At 47.3% G+C, this 26,819-nt stretch overlaps 1 protein-coding gene across 2 annotated transcripts; it reads right to left on the reverse strand.

The window, feature by feature from the left end:
* Nucleotides 1-2,693: 2,693 nt before the first annotated feature.
* On the reverse strand, nt 2,694-26,413 carry LOC108928818 (Na(+)/H(+) exchange regulatory cofactor NHE-RF2). 2 transcript variants are annotated; one of them, XR_003797568.1, is made up of 7 exons: nt 26,198-26,413; nt 24,481-24,738; nt 10,153-10,392; nt 5,485-5,638; nt 5,076-5,185; nt 4,092-4,964; nt 2,694-3,179 (listed from the first exon to the last, which is right to left on the reverse strand). XR_003797568.1 is itself a non-coding variant. In XM_029250584.1 (6 exons), the coding sequence occupies exons 1-6, from the start codon at nt 26,402-26,404 to the stop codon at nt 4,797-4,799; spliced, it is 1,137 nt and encodes a 378-aa protein (XP_029106417.1). In that variant the 5' UTR covers nt 26,405-26,413; the 3' UTR covers nt 2,694-4,796. The 2 variants fall into 2 exon arrangements, 1 of the variants encoding a protein (XP_029106417.1); XM_029250584.1 differs by having other exon boundaries at nt 2,694-4,964.
* Nucleotides 26,414-26,819: the final 406 nt, after the last annotated feature.

Here is a 26,819-nt window from a genome sequence, read left to right on the forward strand (position 1 = left end):
TCTTAAAATAACGCCGTGCAGAAAAAAACACTCAAGTTTTTTTACACGTTTAAATTGTTGAATCCGCTTGTTTTCAGCCGTCACCCAGAACGCTAGGCAGAGCGTACGCATGGCAGGGGCCCGCGGTGCTACACATGCAGAAGTGATTATTAGCCTTTGCGTGTTTTCCATTGAGCTCTGAGACGGACGTGTGTGTGACACCGAGTGCGTGCTTGAGTCCAGCTGTATTGCAGTGTGTTACATCAGATCCTTTCCCAGCAGTTACTACTGTACATGGACCATTTCAGATTTTTTTTCTAAGTGGAGTCTAAATATACACCTCTGGAAAAACCCCTTCAGATCAGACCCCCCCTCCCTTTCTCTGCTGCCCTCACCCTCTAAATATATCTACTCGCATCCCCTTCCCCGTGCGTTCCCCCTCCACCTCATCCTTTCCTCCTGTCCCGAAAAGCGCACGCTACGATCCGCTGTTTTCCTCCGCCATCGCGCTTTGGCACGGGCTGCTGAATCAGACCCGGCGTAATGGAGGGGAGCTTAAGTTCTCGAGTTCAGAACGGTTTGCTTGGGAACGACCTTCTGAAAGCGTGTGAAGTAAAGGCTGTAAGAACGTTATGGCTGCTCAGCACCAAGTGCAAGGGTGCAGTCCGTCCTCACGTATGACCCCAGGCCCGTGGCCCTAACCCAACTTCCTCCCCTCTGCCATTGCAGCAGTTGGGGATGTTCTCTTGTAGCGTGAAGACGATTGATCCGAACGTCTTTGCCACCACCGAGGTTAGGGACTGTGAGCGATGTACTTAGATACTGAGATAGGTAAACAACTAGAAATACTGCAAGCCTTTCCAATCCCATGTGTTCAATTCTAACTGGGCCCATCTGGGGCTCTTTGTCGTTCTGCTGCTGTGCGGTGGAAGAGCACCAAAGGGGGATCTGCTCTTTTAAAGGTTGGGCTGTGATGACATCTTTATTACTCGTATTCAGTACTTTAGGACGAAGCGTGTTATGCGGGCAGCGTAAATGTCTTAGTAATTCCAACTGAAGAACCTACACACTATAATAGCTCTCTCTCAGGTGACCTTAATATGATAGATCATGCCATGTGATGCAGCTGATGATGGTCATGTGGCCATACGTTGCATCTTTCTTGTAGAAACCCAGGAAAAAAAACCTCCATAAATGCCAGATGGGACACAGCGTGTGCTTGTGGTCTACGTATTAGATATCGTTGAGATAAAAGTCGGTACTATCAATACAAGTGGACTCATTCGTCCACGAGGTCCTATTCCCGCTGCATTGGAAATGGTTAAGGACTTGCATTTAGCTGACACTTTTCTCCGAAGAAAGGAGGGTGGCATGATGGGCTGAAAAATCTTGCCATTAGCAGTTTTTCAGATATTTCCTATTATGATGTGGTAGGACTGGGAGAGAGAATTTAAGCGTAAGCCCTTGAATTAAAAAAGAAACCTGGCTAGCTGCGTCTCCCTGCACCCTCTACCGCAACCGCCGGTCCTGTCCTTGGGTAAGAAGTGCACACTGGTGCTGTTTGTGAGCCATGTCTCCTTCTGTGTGCGTTTTGTGTACTTGTCCTTATTTGGCTCTCCCCCGGGAGAAACTGTGTGTGAGACTGTGCGAAGTGTCTTAGCGCGCTTCCCCTGCTGACTCTGACTCACCGCTGCTCTGACTCATTCATACTAACAAACACCACATCGCCCTGGAAACCAGACTCCGTGGCTCCTCGCCAAAGTTCCCGCCCACCACTCGCATTACAGCCGGCACCGTCGCTTCTCGGCCGAGTCTGCCTTGCATACGTGTGCGTGTTTCTGAAGTCCAGCACTGTGAATTCAGCCCTATTTGCACTGACTGAAGGTAATAACTGACCAGCGTCAGGAAACAAGTGGAATAAAACCAGGAGCAGTGTGTCCTCCTCTTGGTCTACACGGCCACGGCCACAAACCTCCTTATGTAGTTGTTCCCCCATCTAGTGGCAGAAATGGTGTTTCAGTGAAGGATGTTGAGATGCACCATGATCACTGTGGTACACGCCCCTCTCCCCATGAATGAATGGCACTTGCTTCCCAAACAAGCCACTGGTCTCTACCGTGCTTTCTTACACCGTCAGTGTTTCTTGCCAGCTGTTCTGCAGAAGCTCCGAGAGACGTGGGGCACCTGCGGGACGCCTTGCTTTCAGTCGTCTTTCCAGGTCGTACCATACCAAGCATTGGGCCGGATGGCCAGGTGAACTCAAAGTTTTGGCTGATGCTGTACATGCAGTTTTATTTGTCATGAATAGGATTTCAGCGTTAAGCCTATACTGTCATGTATGTTAGTATTTAAGCGTTGTGGCAACAATCGGTTGCCTGTTTGCCAAGTCTCCCGGAAAGATCTCTGCGGTTCTGTTTGTGGATGGTGTTGTGGAAAGTGAGCAAGCAGTGAGGTAATGTAATCTCGGAAGGGGGTGGTCAAATGAAAATCCTTTCGATCGCTCTATCGCCTCCCTTCACGTAAATGACAGCACGGCGGAAAGGAATCTCTGCGCTCATCGTGCACTGAGCTCACTTCCCCGGAACGCCCCACCCGCCCAACCAGGTGGATGGAGATGGAACCGCTGGAGCAGGTGCAATGAAAGAAGTCAAATCCATGCGGTTGGGTTTCTGACCACTTCCTAGCCTTTTATTCAGAGCAGCTGGGGAGGGGGTGAAGGGGTCATGGGGAAAAAGCGTAATAAATGAACACAGTGCTGACTCTTTAAAGATCCTGCTGGAGACAGTCTGGACAGGGTCTGCTCCTCCTTGCTGTCATTTGTCCGCTTTGAGAGGCATACCAGGGGTGGGGAATTATTTCAGCAAAATTTCACCTGGTTTGACAAGAGTGATTTGGGCACACGCACCTCAAAAACAGGTCGGAGATGTATATAACATCACACTTTATTCAAATATAAACTGAACTACATGAGTGTTATTCCGCTGTAGCCTGAATGGCTGAGTTCAGCAGGTTTTCCAATTCTCCTCATGCCAGTGAGAACTCAAAAGTGGTTTTACGTGGGTTCGGACAGTAAGCAGAATCAAGTGGTTCATTTCTAGGCTGAGATGAAAACCTTCCTGGATTGCCCCTCCAGGAGCACAGCTCAACAGCCTCGGAGTACATCCCCATGTAGCCATCAGTTTTAAGAATGATGAATCAGCCTGAAATGAGGTCAGCAGAAGAGAAGTAATAGAGAACTACTACAAACATAGCAATGCTACACTGTTTAGCCTGATGGAGCAAAAAAGACATATGGTTAATTACCATATAATATTAACAATGTGGTGGTACTAGAAAACTGCTGCAGGTAGAATATGCGTGTTATGCAGGAGGGATCTCAATAACAAACCAGGTGCATTCCATCATGGAGCTCTAACGCTCACCTATACACATAGTCCAGGCTGCCTTTCCAGTAAAACCAAGGATGCCCATCCTGTACTTGGAACAAATGTAAAGCGTATGAATTTTGAACGACCTCTCGGAAATGTCAGCACGCGCTGTTAGGAAACGCTGAGTTTCTTGTCCAGTTTTACGATGAGAAGCACTGAGGATGTTCCTGAAAGGCTTCTCTCCCCAATCGGGGATCCTTTCCATCTGCGAGATCTTAGATGAGCCCTTATTTGCAGAAGCCCCAAAACATTCCTCAGTCTTTGAAAATCTAACCTTTCCCTCCTTTTTTAAAACACAGCTTTGATGCATACAAAATAATTTATATATATATATATAAAAAAAAAATTGCTTTGGTGGATTTGAAGTTAGCGTCGAAGGGTGATCGTCCACTTAAATTCGGAGCATCACATATCATAGGGGTTCTCTATTCATAGTGGTTAATTGTCCTAATTATGCTCATGCAGCCAATACGCATGATCTCTTTAACACGTTTTACCGTCTGCCTGTAAAACCCGTCAAATGTATGTCATACCACCGCAGCCACAACTTGTTTGCTTGTGCCAAATATAATTGTAATTAAATTCATTAGGTGCGCCCCAAGGTACACATACTCAAACAGTCTGGCTAAGTATGCCCAGTAAGTGGTACAAAGCAATGCTCAGGCAGGTTCTCCATATGCTTACCCTGCTTCGTTAGCCTATCTTCCCTGTGTTCCTTTTTTGAAACAGGCAGTAGAAAAACAATGACCGTCATTTCCCGCTGTCCATTGAATGCGGCCTGCTGTCATGTCCTTTCAGGCATAGGATGGCAACTGTCCTTTTCTTAGTTTTGACCCGGTCCACTCCTGCGGGAAACTTCCCAGACACAAATTGTACCGTCTCGCTCACGACCCCTGCTGGCAAGGCCAAACCGTCTACAGGTTCCCTTTTTCGGCCGCGTGGAAGGGGTCTGCGGCAGTCTGGTTATCTTCAGCACTCACTCCATTGGGTAAGACTGGGTCATCATCAGAGAGATGCTCAGTCGCTGGTGATAATCTGAGCCAGGTGCCTTTAAGCATCCCCACGATGATCTAATACTGATAATTGGGGCACGTAGGAGTCGGGGCAGCGCAGGATACATAAGTATGCAAATAAGCTGCTGGGATGTTCTAAATAAAGTAATAAAAAAAAACAATGGTCTATGATCTTACTGCCTCCTTTTTGGGGGTAAAAGGGTCCGGTGTCTCTTTCATTCTGGCCCCAGGAGATGTCAGTTGTGAGTAACAGTTTTCTCCTCTGCCTTTTGTACAAACACAGTTGGCCCCTTTCTTCCATACTATTCTCATTAGGAGGCAGCGGGTGTGGGATTCGGGAGCTGGGAGAGCCGTGGGCGGGGCGCATGGAAGCACATCAGAAATTGCTGAAAATCTCGTGCTTCTTGTTCCAGTCCATTTGCGGTGCCCTCTTCTTGGCGCGCTTGGCGTGAGCCTTCTCCCTGGCCTCGGCTGCTGTGGGACTCAGGCGAAGGCCGCTCTCCTCAAAAGGGTCCGGCAAGGGGCTCTCGTCCTCGTCCACCACCTGGCAAAAAAATGCGTGGTGCGCGTAGCTTGAGGGGCAAGACGAGCAAGGACACGCACGGAAGAGCGAGCGCTCTGCAGTTTGCCTCACCTGCGACGCACTGCATCTTACCTGTGCGCTTGCGTCCGGGCTGCTCGCATCAGAGTGAGTGGATTGCGATGTCGAGTTGCCGTTGATCTGTGGACTCTGAGAGCCATTTGTCACGGGTTCAGCGACAAAATCTGCAGAAAGGAGGAACATTTAGAAACGAAATTGGAGTCTTGGGGTTCAGTGCTGAAAGAGTACTGGGAAACGATGAGCCTATGTCATTGAACTGGTGTTTTGGTGGCCCCTAGAGGTAGGAGTAGGTAACATCAAAAATCTTGCGGCGAAACATCCGGTTATGGGACAGCTCCAGGTTACACTCACTGGGCAACATTGACGGACAATCGTTGGATTGCAGCGAGGGCAATAAAAATGGCTGCCCGTGGAAATTCATAAACCTTTCCGATTCCAACAGGTCAGCAGCACGTAGTTGTACCTTTAACGTGACTTGCTGTGGGAGTGATTCCAAGCTTTTTGAAGTGTTGGTCTGTGTCTGGGTCGACCACCAGCAGGCGCGTCTCGTTTCCTCCGCTCTTGATGAAGGCCACCACCTCCGAGTGCCTGAGGTTCTCGATGTTGACCCCGTTCACCTGCCGAAAGAACAGCCCGCCTTTCATTATGCCGCGCAAGCAACGGATGGCCCACCAAACAGAAGAGTCCTGTTTGAGACCCTCACCAGTAGATGGCGCTATAAGCATGTGTCGGTCACCGTCTCACGAGTTCAGGAAATTTTTTTTTAAAAAAAAAAAAAGACAAACACTTCTCTGCATTGTTTTAGAAAGTGAATTTTGTGTTTTCAGGCGCTGAACTACTTTTGAAATCCGGGGACGACGCAGCACTAGAAAATAGGGGGTAACCATCGTGTTAAAAAAAAAGGATCGTTACCCCGTATTTACCAGTGCTGTGCTTTGAGGGAAATATTCCTTCCCCTTTGTTGGCACTGTCTGCCTACATCACAAGCGTGAGAAGTAGAAATGGGCTGTTGGAGAAAGCACATTTCCATCCAGCTAGACAAAACAAAATCGTGTTTCGGGGCTGGCGATGGTGCGCTGTGGCCGTTTTGCTTAATAACGGTCCCCCGCACGTCTCGCAGCGGCAGCACAACACGCAGCGGCAGCACAACACACAGCGGCTCTCGCGCTCAACCATGAAATATTGATGAACGGCCCTCGCCGTACCAGCAAAGAGGGTTTCAGGTTCCTGCATCCTTCCAGGGCATTTTCTTTAATATCCATGCAGCTTATGAAATGAGAAAGCAGATGGCAGCGCCATTCAACGGGCGCCTAAGGGCTGCGCCCAGCGCCCGTGACCCAGAGGCCGCGGCGCGCTGACAAACGCGCGTGTGAGAAAACAGCAAGAGAGCGTGCTGCGCTCGTGAAGAAACAACAGGGAAGAGCGTGTTCGGAAAGACCCCCAAAGCGACTCTTCTGCACCTTGTTAGCGTAATGGAAGGCAGTCCTGCACATCCTCTCTGTCCCATCTGCACACGTGTTTCCAGTGAGCGTGTACAGAATTTCAAGGGTGTTAAACTACAGGCCTCCAGTCTAACGTTCTGCAGATGTCCAGCTATACACCTATTCCTCCCCATGGGAATAATTCATTCCATTAAATCAACCCATTAGGTGAATTCCCATTGGGAGGGTGTCAAGTTACAATTATTTCAAACAGGGATTTTTTTTTTTTCCCCCAATACTATATCTTATTCATAATAAGAAATATATGCATATTTTCAAGATTGCTTTTTAATGTTGTATTTTTATTCAGTCATTATACAATGTAACAAAAATTTTATTATGTTGATTTTTTTTCCATTTCCCATTCAGTTTTCGTTAGATTAAGCATACTTTTGGTGTTAGTTTGTACTACATGTCAGATTTTAGAGAAATATTCTACATTCTAGGGGGGCACGTTGGCGCAGTGGGTTGGACCGGGTCCTGCTCTCTGGTGGATCTGGGCTTCGAGTCCCGCTTGGGGTGCTTTTGCGATGAACTGGTGCCTTGTTCTGAGTGTGACGCCTTGCGCCCTGTGTTGCTGGGTTAGGCTCCAGTTTGCTGTGACCCCACTCAGGACATGTGGGTGGGTGGGTTCCTTTCAGAATCTTCCAGTGGCTGTAAAGTACCAACCTGACACTCTAGAAACGCAAGTGATACTTTTGTAATCGATAAACTTTAACTAATCATAATCAACGTTAAAAACTGACATAACTAAGAACTTTGAAAAATTTCGTTGAGTTGTGATCAAGAACCGTTTATCCACAGCAGGGCAGCAGCGCCTCGAAGCGTGCCTCGCATGCATAAAACGTGAGACGAGATTCATTCTGGATGGAGATATTTCGATAAATGACTCACTGATGTTAATGATAGAAAGTGAGTTCATAAGATTTCTGAAGATGTCCTTCAGTCTTCCAAGCACGTGGACATCGAAGCGGTAGAGGCACTGTACAGTGGCTGCAGGAAGTGTAGAGAGTTGCTGCCTTGCGCTCAAAGACCTCTGGTTTGAATCCCACCTCTTAGTACCCATGAACAGTGTACACCCTAAAACTCCAGTAAAAATTACCCAGCTGTATAGATGGGTGAAACAATGCAAGTCACTTTGGAGCAAACTGTTTAGTAAATAAGTTTTTGCTGCAGGACTCTTAAGAAACGTTCTCACCCTGAATTAATCCAGTAGAAATTAGCTGCAGCTCTGGAGAAAAGAATCAGCTCAATCCATTAGTAATAACAGTAGTGTTGTAATATTGGATTGACTGTTTAGTATTTAGACACTAAATATTTAGTATTTAGATTTAATCTCCCATTTACAGGGGGATGTGATGGTGCAGCAGGTTTGGCCTGTGCCTGCTCTCTGGTGGGTCTGGGGTTCGAGTCCCACTTGGGGTGCCTTGTGATGGACTGGCATCCTGTCCTGGGTGTTTCCCCTCCAGCCTTGCACCCTGTGTTGCTGGGTTAGGCTCTGGCTTGCTCCAACCCCATTTGGGACAAGCTGTGTGAGTGATTATACTTATATTAATGGCTGAGAGTGTCAATGTGACAGGAAGTAGCTCTCTCGTTGTCTTGTGCTAAGCATAATTGTTTCTGTACGTAATTAAATTAATTTATTATTATCTCTAATAGTCTAAAATGTTCCACACAAGTGTTTACACCATATTTACTTTGCTGTTGCTTTGAATGCCGGCTCCGAACCAATAGCGAGGGGATGGGAGTTGTGCTGTCGCAAATCACCAGCCCTGCGTCGACTGCATGTATGGTGAAGCCATTGTTGAAGTTTTCTGCCGCACGCGACCCTTTTATATAAAGGCTGAGTATGTTTTTATCATTGCTGGATCTCTGCCTGAGAAATAGGTGAAGCTACTTAGCGTGCAAAGAATTACTTCCAATAAAGCAATGGCGGAGATGAGGCTGCAGGAAAAAACAAGCACACCTGTGACCCCCGAGAAGCGGAGCTTGACGCCCTGCTTTAAGTCTAACGTAATTAATGAAATTAATTGTCCCTCTTTGCCGTCCTTACTAATGTTACCTAGAGATTAGCGCAGCGGAACTCAATTGCTGAGCCACGTTAATACGTTTGCTGCGTTAACTTTTCGCCAACTGTTCAGCAGAATAGTGTTTACTTCCCGCCTCCTTGAAGCTCTACTTTAGCACTGAGGTTAGTGTCAGCGCTTTGGAAGTAATTGTAAAACTGTATTAGGATGTGTGGTTTTCATTGTTTCGCTTACATACGCCGTACTGATTTTTTTTCACTTTATGTTTGTCTTTTTAATCTAGTTCTTTTTTTCCTCCTCCATTGTGGTTCTATTTACTTAGAGGTTATTGCTTGCGGGGCGGCGTGGTGGCGCAGCGGGTTTGGCTAGGGCCTGCTCTCCGGTGGGTCAGGGATTCGAGGCCTACTTGGGGTGCCGCGTGATGGCCTGGCATCCCGTCCTGGGTGTGTCCCCTCCCCCTCCAGCCTTGTGCCCTGCGTTGCCGGGTAGGGACAAGCGGCTTCAGACAGTGTGTGTGTGTTATTGCCTGTTGTAAATCTCAGTTCATTTGTCATCTATTTGAGTCTATTGGGCATCTACTGTGGCCTGCTGTAAAATACATTGCTGTACTGCAGTCTATTCTACTCTCAGTAGGCTACTTTATCCGGTTCTGTTGCGCCCAAGCTTATTGCAGGCCGAGCGGAAAAGTACATTTCACCGACAGCGATTGTGTTCCTGTACCACTAATGACTTTTAGAAGCACTCACCCTAAGTGGAAGAGTGGGAGCAGAGGGACCTGACAACACTGTTAATGAGCTACTGGCAGATGACAAACATGTTGCAGCAATTAGGGTAAGAATTAATTAGCCACTCAGCAAAATCAACCAATTACTCAAACAGCCAGAGTTGGAGTCTTTATGCTTAAGCTGTGAGTATCTGCTGAGTGGATTCATTTTTAACATTTGTCACACAGAAGCTAAGAAGCGATATCTGAAGACTCAGATGCGCGTGTGTCAGTCTCATTACACATACTGCTGAAACAAGGTATTGTAACGACCCGCGTTACTGTTTAGGCGGGAAGATTTGCTTAATGTAAATAGTTGCATTGTGGGTAACTTGTAAATAACATGTGCAACCAGGGGTGGCACTTGTGGGGGAAATGATGAGGTGACTGTGTTGGCGAGAGCTTGGGGGTGCTAGGTAGGCTGGGAAGGCTGGCTTGAGATGTAGGTTCTGGAGGAAACGGGGTCTTTGGTGTGCTGATTTTTGATTAAATGTTTGAGCTGAACTCTGCTTCTGCATCCTTCTTCGCCCCATCCAAACCCATGGCGCTGTACAACATGGTATTCCCGCCAAATGAGAATGAATGCAAGCATGCATCGTGTTGGTGTTCTTTTCATGCCCTCAAGGACGGGTCACTCCGTAGATGACGTAGCATTTTGACTGAGAATTTTACTGTGTAATGGTGCTTTGATGAACATGTCTACACCTGGCATTTCTGAGGTGGTCCTCCAGAAACGCTTCTGTCACATGTCCTCGGCTGCAAACGGTTTCTTGTGTTCAGAAGGGTACCGTGCAGCAAATGGAAGAAAGCTCAAGCCGGAGACCTGACCTGTGCTGTGTTACGCAGTCTCCCCAAATCACCTCAATGAGCCGGTCCTGCGGCCTTAGCCCGGCTCGATCCGCAGGCGAGCCCGGGTCCAGCGAGCGGATGTACTGGCCCGGCCGGGACTTCTCGCTGTGCAGGTTGAAGCCGTAGCCCGTTTCGCCCCTCACCAGGTGGCAGAGCCTTGGCAGAAGCTCAGCAGCTTCCGTCTCAGCCTCCACCTGGATCTCATTCTGGGCTGGAGGCTCAACTGGGTCTTGGGCTTTACTCTTTGACTCCTGTGGCCACCAGAAAGGAAAGAAAAAACATTAGTGTCCATACTTAATATTACATTTCGTGATTTCTGTTTCAAAAAGTGACATCTGTTACTTATATTTCCCACTAGAATTCCATAAAAGACCCTGAGAAATCTTAAGAAGTAGCAGTACCGCAAATTTCCGTGCGTGGTCCATTTTCCTGGTAGACACACTTCTACAGTTACTACGGTTTATCAGACGTTTCCATGAAAGGCAATAACCATAAACTTTCCATTTTTGTTTTTAGGTAAAAACCTGGCCGTGCCAGTTTGCAGAAACATTCGAGATCGGCGGTTAAAAAGCAGAGCTGAACCCTTGTCCATGTGGAGGCTGATAAAAAGCTGAAATGATTGCTTCGAGCCCTTAATAGTTCTTCAGTGCAAAGATTACAGGGCCTTGCCTTTTGTGGTAGACCCAGATATGATTTGAAGGCTCCGTCCGTGAAAAAAAAACGGGCCGCAGGAAATCGCAGGACTTTTACCCTAGCGCCATCCCACGCCCGCCTCTGAACAATCGACACAAAGATTCCGTTCCTGTTGCCTGAACAGGGTCATGCCCCACCTCGCATGTCAGATAAAAATAGGCAGGATTTTGAGACCTGGAGTTTAGCGGTGGGGTCTGCGCAAATGGAACAATGTATCGTGGTGCTCGCTAAGAGGATCCTTCCTTTAGTGTCTTCGCTGCAGTAATCCTCTTGATTGGATAACCAAACCCACTTCTGTAACCTTTGTCCCCAGTCTGAATGCCCTTCTGCAGCTGTAGTACCCTTGAGCAAAGTACTTACACTGAATCGTCCCGATAAAAATACCCTCCAGCACATGAGCGCATAATTGTAAGAAGCTTATTGTTGTACGCAACCTTCTCTTGGACAAAGGAAAAAGGTGTAACCTAACTTACTTTAATTTATTTTTATAATAAGAAAGGTGCAGACACTGGCAGATAAATTTGTTTTTGGCTCCCCTGTACTTTCCCCCATTGCTCTCGTATGTTTGTTTCCGAGAAATGCCCAGGTAGGTGGTACACAGGTAGCACATGGGATGTGAACTCACGGTGCTCCATCTTTGTGTTTGTGAACTGCAAACAAAAAAAAATGACATTATCCAGAAATCCTTCTATTACCTTACCTGGTCAACCTTAAAACTTTTGACACCTGTAGAGAACACTGTGCTGATCCTGTGAGTTGAGCTGCAGAGAGTGGGAGAGAGAAGCGGACGAGACCCTTCTCTGCACTCACGGGAGGGGATATTATGGGGATGAAGGTGCTTTTATTGGAGACTTCAAATTAAACCCATTAACAAGCTGATCCCATAAGCAGATTTGTGGTTCCGAGATGTCGCAAACATGATGTAAAAAGTAAAAGAGGGGAAATATACAGCAACCACAAACATAATGAAGGAAACCTTCCAGGTTTGCTTCGACAGACTGCCTCTTGCAGACGTCCTGCCGTAGGAACGCAAGCGATCTGAGTACAAGAACACAGACGAAGGACGATTTTATTCAGCGTATCAAATCTTGAGAGGACCTGTCACCCGAGAGGCCAGAGAGCCATCGCGACCGGTCATTTCGCTCCAATGATCTCCATCACAAGTTCAGGCACTGCAAAAGCTGGATGGCTGCTTGTGAAATAAGTATCAGAAACTGCGCAGCTGGTAAGCATTAGAGCTGAGAGACAGCCTTCCTGGCCAAGCTTCCCGCAGCTGCCCGTTAGTGTGCTGTGACTAATTTCGGGGCGACCGCCAGTGCTTCACCCCCAGCCTGGACTGAGGGCTTCTCTAATTGGCCAGCCATGCCAGTGGGTTCCAGGCTGCCAGCTTGTGAGCCTTCTTCTAGATGGCCATCCCAGGTCAACAAATGAAAAATGGCTTTGAGATCAGAAATGCAGCTTACCCTGCTAGAGATGGACCCTGGTGTGGTTGTACTAGTCATTAGACCAGTGAAATACTTAGATACATCCCAAGAACAGCAAAGCTGATAACAGTGTGACAGCCTTTCGAACGCTGAAGAGATCGTTTCGCCTTGACAACCTGCAAAAGGCTGTTTGTGGGATGAGAATCACAGGAGAGGAGAATCAGAGTGCGGCTGACTTGACCTTTCTCTAAAACCACACCAACTGTGGAGGCAAGTCTGCAGGCAGTCTAGAGGACCATTTCCTACCGCTGTGTAAAATATGATAGAGGGCTTCAGTGCAGGCGCCACCCAAATGAGAACAAGTTTAACTCGACGCTTTATATAACTAGCAGAGCCAGTTTCTCTGCACTAACACGTAGCTTTTGCAGGGTTATTTCTCTCTGTGATGGATTGGTGTTCTGTCCTGGGTGTTCCCTCTCTGGCCTCGCGCCCTTTTCTTCCAGGATAGGCTCTGCACCACTGTGACACTAACAGAACAAGCAGCTATTGATGGTAAGGGACAGAGAGAGTTCTTTATTATAACATTTCAATTCCTCTCTGAACCCTAAATAAAATCCTCCTCGTATTCCACACTCCTCACTTCTTCATTTCAGTGCTGTACACCCACTTTATTTACAGTACCGCCTGCTCCGTGTCCACGCTCAAAACTGCAAAAATTGCACTGTATGCTCTGTACAGACTTATTACGACCTCACGATAGACCAGGACCACATTTCTTTTATGTCCCATCACAATAAGACGTTATGGACGTCTGCGTGCCTCTGTGTGCTTGCAAAGGGCATCCTCTGGCTGCGGAACCTCGGAGGTAAAACGAGATCCTGATGACGCTGAATTATTTAAGGCCGACTCCTGGGACAGATGGATCACGGGCTGCCCTTAACCCCTTCGCAGTCACGGCCCACCGATCTCCGTCCTCCGAGCGGCCCGATACCACGATGTCCCCCAGTGTGAAAAACTAGGTGAACCGGGGAGGTCGGCGGTGAACAGTTGTTATCTGTCTGGGCTTATGCTGGGTGTCAGTTTTTGGGTTTCGCCCAAATCCTGTTTTGCATATCATTCTTCAAAATCCAACAGCCGAAAAGCCTTACTCTGTCGTTTTCAGTGGGGGAAAGCCCTGACACACTGCAATAACAAATGGCAGAAGCAGAGCTTCCAACACAACAAGCATTATTTAGTCTGAAAGCTACACCTTTGCTGGAGGTAAAGAGGTCATTTGTTTACGGAAGGGAACTGAAACACATTTGCCGTAACACTTCGCGTATCACCTATTACTTCTTGCCAACCTTGTCTGTTGTTTCGCCGCTGCCCGTAGGGTGAGCTGGGTTGCGTGGGTTCAAATTAAAATTTGAACGCAATTTCAAAGCAGAACGCAACCATCTGCTCGACACCGGTCAAGCGTTTCAGGCCTAACAGCACTGCATGCTGGAAGCTTGCGAGACTCCATGACCAGCCGGTGTCCTATTATTTATTGGGAATGAAGTCTTTGTGGTCATTGGCCGGTACGAAGATGACTGCATGTCTGTGTATAGCAATATTTTATAAAATAAAAAGTTAATCGCTATTGATTAAAACCAGTTTATCACAAGTAAAGGCTTCACGGAGCCAGTGAGACAACACCAAATCTGTAGCACGGGTTCGAATGCACTTCTTCGTTTTTGAAGAATCGGTACTTAGAACTAGGATTTTGCCGACGTTCATTTTTCACGATCCTCGTTTACCTTGTCGAAAGATTCCCTCGCCTTGCTAAGCCAGGTTGTACAAAGTGGAAGTGTTTTCCTTGGAAAGTATAGCCTTCTCAGGCGTTCGGATAAATGCTTTGGGTCTTCTCTCTAGAACCCAAGCCTGGGAATGGATGCCTCCAGAGTGCGACGGCATCCTGCGGTATCTGGCCAGCTTCCTCCCCCACAAACAGCCTTGGCTGAACAGGGTCCAGGCCCCGCAGGCAGTCAAAGGGTCTGGACTGCAGCACAGCACTCGTGGCTCAGTTCTCTGTATTCTCATAACTGACTTTAAGGAATTCAAGCTGACATCTTAAGATCGCAATCACTGCAAAAAGACCCGTTTCAATGACTCTCGCATGCACTAACGGGAAACACTGGCTGCGGCAGGAGAAAAGCAGCGCTTTTGCCTTTTCTATTTGACTTGAGGTGATGCGGGTCTTTGCGTTGCTGTTAATAAAGCATTGAAGAAGTATTTCTGACTTTGTTCAGGCTGGCGTATAAAATAGGGTGCAGGAATTCCTCAACAATGTGAGAGAGAGAGAAGGGGGAGGCCCGCATTTGCTCAGTGCTTCATGCCAAATCAACAGGAATTCTCCATACTTTCCATCTGCCTCTGCCACAATCCCTTTCCCTGACACCCCTTGGAAAGCTCTGGCAGGTCTGAGAGGAAAGGATTCGCACCGTATCGCTATCAGACCTTCAGAAGCCTGTGCCTGGTATACAGTGCCTTGTAAAAGTATTCACACTCCTGCCTATTTCTCTCGTTTTACTGGATCACAACTGGTGCATTGAAATTTTCTCCTCAGCGACACTTCATTTCAGAGCGCTGACTCTCAAATTACGTCAAGGTGGCGTCGTTTTAGTGAGATTAAATATTTTAAAATAAAAACAAAAACGGAGACGTGCCGTCTGCATGGGTATTCGAACCCCATGCGTTAAAACTTGGCAGGGACACCTCTCGGTGCAAAAACAGCTTTAAGTTTTCTGGGGGAAGCATGAACCAGGTTTGCACAAGAGTGATTTTGGTACATTCCTCCTGATTTGCTACAGGTTGCTCAGGTTGGCCGTACGACGCTCGTGCATCGCAGTTCTTCAACAGTGATGAGACTGAGATCAGGACTTTGACTGGGCTACAGTAGGACATTCACCTTTTGTCTGAGCCACTCCAGTGTTGCTCTGGCCTTGTTCTCTGGATCATCATCCTGCTGAAAGGTGACCTTCCTCACTTTATTTCAAGTAACATTTTTACTCGTTCCCAGTACATCATGTCCTTCTGTCACTACGACTATCACTGCATATTCACCCTCAGTTGTTTGTTAGTTCAAGATTCACTGTCAGCATTTTGCGTACGACAATTGCTTTGTCAAAGATAAAGGGGGTGTATTTGGTGATCTTCCACTGGTTATAAACAAACAAAGAGCCACCCGCAACTCTTTAACGGGACGGTCTATTTGAATACAGCACTTACTCTAGAGTTTCCCTCTTTCCCTGTTAAAGCCTTGAACTTCTGGTTTGAATTACCATGGCATCGCCCTTCATGCCGTGCACTCTCCAAAACCGCAAGGGCGGTTAATAAAGCTGTCCGCTTGCTGAACAAAACCAGGAAAAGCTTGGTTTTCGCATTTACCCAAAGTTTGCTTCTGCGACATGTTGCGGGCTGCGTGTGGGCATTTGGATTCAGACTGTGACCCACGAGAGACACTACAGCTCTGAGGTTTGAGATGTCCGAGAATGTCCGAAATGGCTTGCTGAAAGTTGAAGTGGACACGGATGAGCAGGAAAGGGCAGGTACACTCTCTTGGTCGACCATGGGAGAATAGTTTGAACTTTCCAGGCTCCGTTTTTCTCGGTGGGTTTCTCAGGAGAGACAATAAGGCAATTGTGCTTGGAGACAATAGATGTGAGCTTTAACTGGGAGCATCTCCCTGGATTGTCATATACCAGACAAGTTCTCTACCATGGTAATTAACACTGCTCAGTTAAGACTTAATTTTTTTTTTCTCCTTAAGAACACCTTAATGTCCAGAATTGAGTAAGCAGAGCAGAAGAGGTCATGTTTGTTTCTGTTGGCACTACACCTCTGTAGACTGTGAGAAAGGTTCTGCACAAATTTTCCGAAACGATGTGCTTGGAATGTCTTTATGGCCATTTGAATTAACCGAAAGAGAAACTGATAGCGTGCGTTTTTGTGACTCATTCAACCCTGAAAAGCACCAGGTCACAAAATCCATTAGCCTCTTTATATCAGCAAGGTGTCAGCAATCGTCATCTTAACGCCATGTAACTTACAGTTGCACAATAGATTTTGAACAGGCCTGAGATACTGCTGCATTTCGTTGTTTATTTTTTTTTTTAATTAAATTCTGTAAAAACTGATTCAGTGTTTCTTCCACAGAACAACCAGTCCTTGTGTCGCTGACTGGCGTGCTCTTTCTCTCTACTGTAATCAAATCCTCCCCCAGGGATCGCAGTAGACTTGGGTGGTCTGCGTCGGTCGGACAACACGGAGCTTCTCCACGTATGCAATCAGCGCTCTGTAGGTCACCCACCCCTGTTCTGTCACTATGAACCCATGGACACACGGGGACCACAGTCCCTCGAGTCACTCCAGTAAGAATGCCTTGAGATCACCACGGACAACATTTACGTAACAGCTACATAGAGGCGTGGTCAAAAGAGAACACGCTGTCCTTTCCCTTTCAGGAAACTTGAGCACCGGAGAATGCAAAGAGACAATTAGCAGGGAGTGAAAGTGTGACATTGACTCGCAACCCTTGCTTGATCCAGAGACCTTTGCTTGGAGAAAGAAGTACAGAAAGAGTGCATGCTGTTGCATGTAGATTGCTTTTTTAGACAGTTGGATCGAGACACGTCACCTCACCTTGACAAGGTTTCAAAGTCCAGAAGAATCAAAGTGCTCCATGGGTCATCCACCTAATTTTCACACCGAGTCTTAGTGACATCGATCCTTTAAAACCCATTAACATGACTGAAGACCCAGGGAATGAAATTTCCTCAAAAGCAGCTAGGGATCTGGGAAGCATTCAACAGCGGAAATTAACTGGGTTTCAGAGATTGGAGTACCATGCAAGGGGAAATGTGGGGAAAATACTCTATAATACGAGGAGCGACTGCTGGTACTGGAGGCTTGAGAATGGGAGTTGTCAGTTCAGGAGGATTGTTAAGATGTCAGGTGAGTGCTGAAAAGTGATGAAATCCAGGCCAGGAAGTTTGGAAACAGCATTGTTTCGTTTGCAGAGAGCACGGTGTAGCCAGCTTCAGGGTCCTCTACTCCACCTCTACTTATTACTCAACTGTGCAGCACAGGGTCCTTCTACTGCTTCAGATTATGCATTCAGAAATGAACTTAATGGGCTTTCTAGAACATTCTTGGGTCGCAGTTGAATTGTCTGGTTGCAACACTGCCTTTTTCCAACGAAACGTGGCTACGCTGAGAATAGAACTTGCATTTTTGGGTGTGAAACTCAGCACCTGCCCTTGCCACTGTGCCCACTAGCGCAAAGGAGGCACATGCTTGTTTTCTCATACATTCTCCAGAGCCAAATTCCCACCCCACATGCCAGAGGAAAGAACAGGCATTCCTGAGCCTTAGCTCCAGTTGTCCCGTGGGGAGGACTGGGGCCTCACATGTGGAAGCAAAACAGCTGTCTGAGGACAGACCCTGGCGCAAGAGCCGCAGAACACAAAAAATGCATTTAAGACAGAGACCCGTATAAAAATGCCTGAATAATGACTGAACTCAAATGTTAGGAAAATAGGGTCGAGTGTTGAAATAAAGTAAACCCATTCCGAAAACGGCAGATAATCCACAAGAACATGTAGGAAGCGCAGTGTGTCTTTTGCAGTGTACATGAAATGACTCGGATGCACTACTCTTGTTTTTTTCTATTCTCTTGATATTATTCCCCATTAGCTCACAGCTCCTCAGGGTTTACCTGTTGCACCCAGGAACTGTAACACCATCTGACATCAAATATTCATTCAATAAATATGACCCTGCCTCTGACCTTATGACCTGTTTTCTCAATATATTTTCCCCACAGATGTCTTCTGTTACATCAATCTCTCCTGAACTCTGTCCATCAGAGGAAAATTCCACCTGTAACCAGCTTAGAAGCAGAGCAGCTTACGTGACATTTGCCCTGGAACACACATCACCATTTTCGTCACACGCCAACTCTCTCACATGTACCTCGAGTGGGGAAAAGCGACATATAGACCATGTTGAAGCACAAACACCATAAACGCCTCATGAGTCTGTTTTTTATTTTGCATAAACGAAGCCCCGACTTCAGGCTTCTCAATGAAATTAACATTAAATGACATTTTCAGTTTGACTAAAGAAGGATTGCTGAAATAAAATTTTTAACAGCATCTTCTAGGGACTGCCCTATGCATTTTATGTAATTGAGTACACACACTTGTAAGTGTGTTTCAGTGGGTGACTTCTAAAGTTGGTTTTCGGCACTTTAATCCTGGCAAATCTAGGCACGTGCCAGTTTTTGATCCGGCTTGTTGAAAACCGATGTTTTAGAACAACGTCAGCATTCCAGATACAGATCTACTTAAAAGGAGAATCGGGACCATTTGGTCAGTAGATAGGAAGGATGATAAATGACCGAGTGGTCTTGGAGCTGAAGCATTCTCTCTGTGCCACAACATCATTGCGTTTATTCTCGGCATTGACTCAGCTGGGAAAAGCAAACAGCTGCAGGTAGAGTCTGATTTTGCTTCCAAGTCTTAATCAGTACAATACGCAATCGAGGCCGAGAAGGAACAAAACCGACTAACAAACAACTCAAATGCGTTGGTTTCCGTCACTGATGAGATGATTGTGAAAATCACCTAATGATGTGAATTTGTTCCATGAAACCACCCCATAAGGTAAACTCCTGTTATTGGGAGGTTAATATTTCTTATGGGGCGAAACAATGTGTTCCTGGACGAAAAATATTTCATCAAAATTTAAGCGATATAAAGCGTATTTTTGTGCATAACAATGGTAACACAAACATTTTAAATATTTGTACAAAAATTATTCTACTCTTTCCCTTATTATCCAAATTATTTAATGTGGTACAATGAATTATTTAGGTGGGGGGGCATGCTGGCGTAGTGGGTTTGGCCTGGGCCTGTTCTGTGGTGGATCTGGGGTTCAAGTCCTGCTTGGGGTGTCTTGCGATGGACTGGCATCCCGTCCTGGGTGTGTCCCCTCCCCCTCCAGCCTTGTGCCCTGCACTGTCGGGTTAGGCTCCAGTTCACTGCAACCCCACTTGGGACAAGCAGTTTCAGACTGTGTGTGTGAATTATTGAGGAGATGGAATAATTTTTGGACCATTACCATCAGTCTATAAAAGGAGAAACATTTACTTTGTGAAAGTGTAAGGGTACTGATGTTTGTATTATTTAAATAATTGGGTTCATAATTGCATATTCATGCAACTTAATTCCAAATGTTTGCATGGAATCTGCTATTTTTACCATAATTGATGTTGACTGTCAAAGTGACAGGAAGAACAACGCAGGAATTACGGACCGTGAGGATACGTCCTGGATTTACGTTGGGGTTCCCTCACGCTGCATTAAAGGAACCATAATGTTACAGCATTCATATTTGTAGCATCATTCTAATTAACGTATGAAAGCTATGTTGTATCATCAGGCTCTGTTATTTTTTTTTCTGTTTTGCCACATTAGTCAAGTTAACATAATATTAACATAGAATAATAACATGCAGTATAGTATTACATTTTCATGGTGCTCTATTTTTCCTGCACTACCAGAACACTCATGTTTTTGTTTGCTAGCCATTTTCAATAGAAAGTAATTTGAATGGAATCATAAACAATCACAAAACTTTCTGTATGTAAAACAACGTTTTGGTAAACAAGATGCAGTGACTGCTACGCACACTGACCGAGCCAATATGAAATATCGTGCCTTGCAGCAGTGTGGTTAGCCAGTGTTATACAGCAGATGGAGGGTCGTCTTTAGAAGTTACGACCAAACGTCGCCACCGAAGAATAATATAATAAGGTTGATGGTACGACTGTCATATAAGTCCAGGTCATCGTGTGTCGCATGTCATAAGCCGACAACTACCTATAGTTGGCTTTGTTACGGAAGAAGCATGGCATCTGCACGTTTTGCAGTGAATCGTATAGTAGGCAATGAATAAAATTCCCGTGGATGTAAAATAAAGATGTAAAATTTTTAAAAAAAGTTGTACTGAATAAAGGGGGTGCGGTGGCGCAGTGGGTTGGACCGCAGTCCTGCTCTCCGGTGGGTCTGGGGTTCGAGTCCCGCTTGGGGTGCCTTGTGACGGACTGGCGTCCCGTCCTGGGTGTGTCCCCTTACACCCTGTGTTGCCGGGTAGGCTCCGGTTCCCCGTGACCCCGTAAGGGACAAGCGGTTCTGAAAATGTGTGTGTGTGTGTACTGAATAATAAGCCCATTATATGAAAAATTTGACATACTTTTATAAGCCATTGTAGCAATTTTTCATTGCACAGAACCCCATTATTTGAGGAAAGGGTGTATATATTAAAAGAGCCACGAACCTTCGGTCCTTTTTCCCGGAAGGAAGTTGCCACTTCTGCGTATGTGTTGGTACCTGAGGTAAAACACTTTGTTGTTACCTGCCTTACCCGGGCTAAGCCGTAGACATATTAACAAAATCTTCTCAGTGTTTTTAAGCTTCTAAATGGCCCATCAGAGATCTACAAACCTTCTTAAGTGGATGCAGGAGCTGGAGCTCCACCTCTGGAAGAGATGAACTGTAACAAAAGGAATTCACTCATCTGCCAGAACTGAAAATACTAAACGATGAGCAGTTAAAATGGGAGGGGAAGAAGAGTCTCAAGGTATCGCATGTCCCCCGCATACACACACACCTCCGCCACTGGAGCAGTTATTAGCGCAATGTGTTAGCAATTACGTTCAGCTGCAGTTCACTGCGAGCAGGGGGATATGAAACCTAAATTGAAACCTGCAATGTGGAGCAATTCGGATACTTCCCCTCGAGTGGAATTTCTTGCATTTGAGCGAACGGCCCGGCTGCCCTCGACCCTTAAGAAAGCCGTGGTTGCACCTTGACCTATGATCTGCTTTATTTTGAAGTGTTACTCCAGATTAAGTGTCCTAGAGTCTGACTGGAGGCTGGTCTCCGGTATTCAGAGCGACCAGTACTAATTGGTTTGAAAAGTAGACTTTTATAAACTGAGTGAAGGGAATTTGCAAGAAAGCCAGCTTGGATAAGGATCCACTTTAGGCCCAGCATGTCCTTCCCAAGCGGTAGCATCCTGCCATGCAGAATGCAGGGAAGTCTACTGGCTTGCCACCACCGTTTCTGCTGCCACTGCTCTAGCAGATGACCCCCATAGGAGACCCCTCCCCCCATCCTAGGCCCCATTTTTGCAAGACTCGAGACCCTTCCCCCCAGTCTTCAGCTGGGGCCCCATTTCCTGCCTGCCTGGCTCTTTCTCCTCACAGCAGCCTTGCTGGTCCTTCTTTCTCGGGTCTAACGCAGCAAATCCTGGAGCTGCAAGGCAGCTTTCTGATGTATCTGCTCTGCAGGAAATGTGGAAAACCAGGAGGTCGTCCGTGCAGTTCTGCAACAAAGATTTTATCCAGTGCTCACTGACCATTTGGTGCAGGCTGGCTGTGACTTTCTGTTAGGGACCATAATTGGTTCCTGGCACTAAAAGGTTCATCATGTCAGTCATTCATGAAATTACCTAATGCAGGATAGTTTAACAGTCATAAAACGTTGTTTGTCATCAGCTGACTCATTTTTTGAAGTTATTATTACAGTATACATACAAGCATCAGTCACAAACGGACACGGTTGTGCAGTGAGGAATACCTGCTTTGTTATATATGATTCGAAATTCCACAGGCTGCACCGGAACGGCACCGGATAGCACTACCAGAGATGGTTTTAGAAGAATAATATGTAAATATATAGAATACATCTCCATTTATGCATTTGGCACATGCTTCTGCCTAAAACGACATACAGCTGATGACAATATATCGTTAAATTACTTGTGACACAAGACATCTGATGAAAGTTATCTACTAAAACACATCCATGTAGATCCTTATATCACATGAAATACAAGTGATGCCCACATCGGTTCCATTTTATCAGTTCTTGGGTAATTCAGCAACTGTTGTAAAGTCCTTGTCTCCTGTAATGGAGCTGAGGGCTATCAGCAAGTACTGTCTCTGAAAGCAGGTGGCTCACTGCTTCATCCTCCAAACACCAGTCTTGTGGCCCCCAAGTGCATGGGCACTGACACCGATTGATAGCAGCAGCTTCGGGTAACTCTCAAAGCAAGCTCATATCTTCAACACCATGTTACTGGAGCAATTTTGGGTAAGTACCGTACTCTGGGGTAGTACAGCCAGAGGTGGGGATCAGACCTGCGACCTCTGGTCCAAAGGCAGCAGCTCTAACCACTGCACTACCAGCTGCCCTGGTTTCCGCACAGCAGCACCAGTTGGCACCCTGCGTTATTACTCCTGCTGACCACCACGTATTGATCCGTTTCAGTCGCGGCAAAAGGTTCCCTTGGGACGCGTCCAGCTTTATGCTGGAAATTTAAACAAAATAAGACAAACGCAATTTCTGACAGTAGGGGGTGCAGTGGCGCAGTGTGTTGGACCGGGTCCTGCTCTCCGGTGGATCTGGGGTTCGAGTCCCGCTTGGGGTGCCTTGCAATGGACTGGCGTCCCATCCTGGGTGTGTCCTCTCCCCCTCCAGCCTTACGCCCTGTGTTGCTGGGTTAGGCTCCGGCTCCCCGCGACCCCGTATGGGACAAACAGTTCAGATAGTGTGCGTGTGCAATTTCTGACGACTGGACGACCTGTGGTTTTCCATCACGAGAACCTGGGAAATGAACGACGCTGTCTCCGTAGCACAGGAGAACATCCACACAGCTGTGTTTGCAAGCGGCCGCTCCTTTTCGCACCCTCCGTTCTTCCCCCTCCTTCCTGTTGCCTCCCGCATTTCACTCTCAACTTTCTCCAACTTCTTTCTCAGCTGCCAACTGCGATGGGATGGCGCTGCGCAACTCAAGCTTTATCTTCTCAAAAAGAGAAAAAAAAAAAACTTTGTTGCTTTCACTTAAGAACTTTTCTTGGCAGGCACGTACATCTGCTTTTCCAAGCCGTTCTCACTACTCTCCTCCTCCCTGGAGAAGGTTTTGTTGTTTCAGCCTCAAGTTCTTTGAGTCGCCTTTTCAAGCTGAGCTTTAATCGCAGCTCTGTGAGAAGAGGTATTGAGCGTACTTCCGCCGCTTAACCACGGTGTCCTAATATCACGAGCAGCTGGGACTTCTCCCCGGGACTCGCAGAGCAATAACAGCTGAACACCACTCCTAAACAGAAAGCTCTGTAGGCGTGAGAATAATAGGAGCGCTCACCCCTTCTGCAGAGACTTACACCTGGTGCAAAAGAAAACGTAGGTTCTAGAAATGGGAGCTGGAAACACATCCCACGCAGGTGCTGCACCCTGTTCACCACACCAGCTTGGATGAACATCAGCACCAACATCATGCACAACTCTTGCTTTTGCTGTTGTGTTTGATTCGTGCTATCCATGTACAAATTCCAGAACCCCGTGCATACATGACATTTCTGTATTTCATTTTCGGTATAGACCACCGATGTCTTCCTTCAAGTGAGCTCTCCAAGATATCCTCTCGTTAAACAGATCTCAGCTCCGTATACCGAATACCTACGCAAACACCGCATTAATTTATACGTATTAAGCAGCAACTGACAGAATCCCGGGGCTCTCGTCACACCAGAGAAAACACTCATTAGTATTCCATCTCTTTGTGGCCTAAACTATTAAGATTCCGTCATTTTGCCAAAATGCACATTCCTGGGAGACCTGAACGGTAGCAGCTCCAGGATAATGTTCTTCGTTCCCGAAGAGACCCTCGGTTCTTCCGAACACCCAGATCAAATCACGGTGTGCTTCATCTCGGGGAAACAGCCGGAAGAGGCCACCGAGTCGTATCCCCTGGAGATCTCTAAAATCAGGCTGTCGCCCAGGTTACCTTCTCATGCATAGTCAGTACCTGGCCATAACCGCGCTGGCATCCGGCATGTGGCAGTTGACGCACAAACGCTGGCATGGGATGCAAGACGAGCGGATGTCTTGTGACGCTCCTTCACGTTACATCACTTGTCTGTGATCATAGGTATGTGTTCTTTTCGCTTGTATGTATCCATATGTGCATGTACCGGTGCCCAACCAAATGCTGACACTTTGAAGCAATTCAGTCATTTTTTAAATTAGCCTGCTTAATGACACAATAAGCATTGCCCCTCTCGGTGTTCAACGCTGCAGCCCTATGCTCATAACTCGAGCACACGTACCACTGTTGGAGACCCAAAGCGCTGCTTACCTTTCTGGTGCTCCGCGAAGGTGACCTCTTGTTCGGTTTGGGCTTTTCGTTGGCCACTTTGATGGCCTGTCTGGACACAGACCCATTTTCCCTCCTGCTGGGAGTGCTGGGCGTGCTGGAGGGTGATGAAGAAACACCACCGCTGATCGCCATGTCCTCTGTGCAGGCGAGGCGCATGCTGCGCAGGTACTCGTCCGTCTCACGATCCACCACCAGCAGCCTCGTCTCGTGCTCCACGGCCTTGATCCGCTGGACAACCTGAGCGGAGGGGGGCAGATGGAACTGTAGTCAAACCTTTACCACTGATAAAGAGTATTGCTCATGGAAATTGAGAACATGGAAATGAGACTTAAATGCCTTTTATTTTTATATCGTGCCGTACCAGCACGGTGTACTCAGAGGTCTCCATATAAAAGGCAGCAGGCAGCTCTGGGTAATAATCTTAGATTTAGTGACCCATGTAACGTTTGCCTCTGTACATAAATCAGTGCAATGAAATGAAATTTCTGCTGAGAATTAATCGTGACAGATGCGGAGCCCTCTGTCTTCCAGCCAGGGTGAATCATTACAATAAGGCGGCCGGACTGTGTAGGGACATCACCCCCACGGCGTATGCAGGGGGAATGACTTCCTGAAAGCTTGGACAACATTCAGGTTACATATCGGGAGCTGCAGTGTCTCCAGTTCAAGGACGTTCTCTGTGCCTTTAGCCGTTTTTTGTGACGTTGTTCTGGTCGCAGTACATACTGTGAGCTTCTTTCAAAGCCCCCGTCCTCCAGCTGGCTTCCCGCTGTTCCGTGCCGCTTGCAGCAATATTCACCTTAAACTTACTTTCTCCTTGTAACAGGAATAAAGACCCAAATGAGACTGCCTGTACTAACTGGGTTTGTCCTTTAAGATTTACACAGTGTTTGTAGAAGCGTGGAGATCTTTTTCCGTTTTTGCTAGAGTTGGACCATGAGTATCTCAGCCTAACGTTCCGAGTCATTGTGACTACGTACCGGAATTCCTCACGCCCGTGAGGATAACGCTGTTATTCTTCATTTAGACCTTCGCTCAAGACGGACTTGAACCCCAGACCCACCAGAGAGCAGGACTCAGCCAAACCCGCTGCACCACCATGCTGCCCCCCGCCATAAAATTACTTTCTTTAATTTTCTCTGGCATTCAGTCAGAGAAGAGAAGAGTGAAATTTGTAAGACACCCCCTATGGATCCTTTAACTGAGCCTCAAAAGCCACTGCAGGTGGGCAGCCTGTTGGCTGTCGGGTACTTCTAGAAACTTTGTCTCGCACAGCAATGCACAGTACAACCCCAAAGAGAAATCTGTCTTATCTGGCATCATAGCAGAGCCCTCTTTAATAAACGATTAGGACAAAAGCAGGATAACGTGCCAGGAAGCCGAGTGCCCAATGTTGCCTGTGTGACTCTGAAGTTGTGTAAGTGTCTAATGAGGTTTATCAACCACGATTTCGGGGACTCCTACTGTATTGGATGAAGGCGGCAGGATATTTTTACTGTATCACAAAAGGGTCTAAACCAGGAGTGGGATTCGAACCCAGGACGTTCACATTGGTAGGGAGGGGAAGAGCTGGATGACAACTGATGGACTTAAGGAGGATGTAGCTGTGGGTTTTTGATCAGGCTGGGCTCCGTTATGATGATGATGATGATGATGATGAAGCGCGGAGCTGTCACCCGTCACACGCGCCACTCACCTGGTGGTGCGTCTCCCTTTCCACGTTCTCCCCGTTCACCTCCACCACTCGGTCCCCGGCCCGCAGCCCCGACGCCTCTGCGGGCGAGTCGAGCTCCACTTTGCGGATGTACTGGCCGCTTTTGCCCTTCTCGCCGTGCAGGTGGAAGCCGTAGCCGTTGTCGCCTCTGGCCATGACGCAGAGCCGCGGTCGGAGCTCGCCTGCCATGTCTGCGGGGGGGGGGGGGGTAGGATCGCGGCGGCGCCCGCACAACCAACGAGCTCCTTAACTGGCAACTTGAACTTTCACGAGCTCGAACCTCATAACTCCGTGAACCCACTCTGTCTCCGATCCTCCTCTCCGGACCCACTCACGAGGACAGCTCAGCTCGCGCGCCCCCCTGCCCCGGGCTGCGCGACGCGTCACGCGGCCGCTCTCCGGAGCACCAGGCGGACGACGTCTCTGTGGTCCATGCGGGGAAGCGTGAGCGCGAGATCTCCGCAGATCGTCCGCGTGCAGCTCAAAGCTCCGCTCGCCTTTCGCATTCCGCGAAGAATCCCAAGTTTTCCGGCAGAATGTAACGTTCGGCGATATATAATTTAATAAGCCGGGCGAAAAACGTGTGTGTGGCGAAGGTGCGCAG

This window comes from Scleropages formosus, chromosome 3, assembly GCF_900964775.1.
Source record: "Scleropages formosus chromosome 3, fSclFor1.1, whole genome shotgun sequence".
Lineage (NCBI taxonomy): Eukaryota > Metazoa > Chordata > Actinopteri > Osteoglossiformes > Osteoglossidae > Scleropages > Scleropages formosus.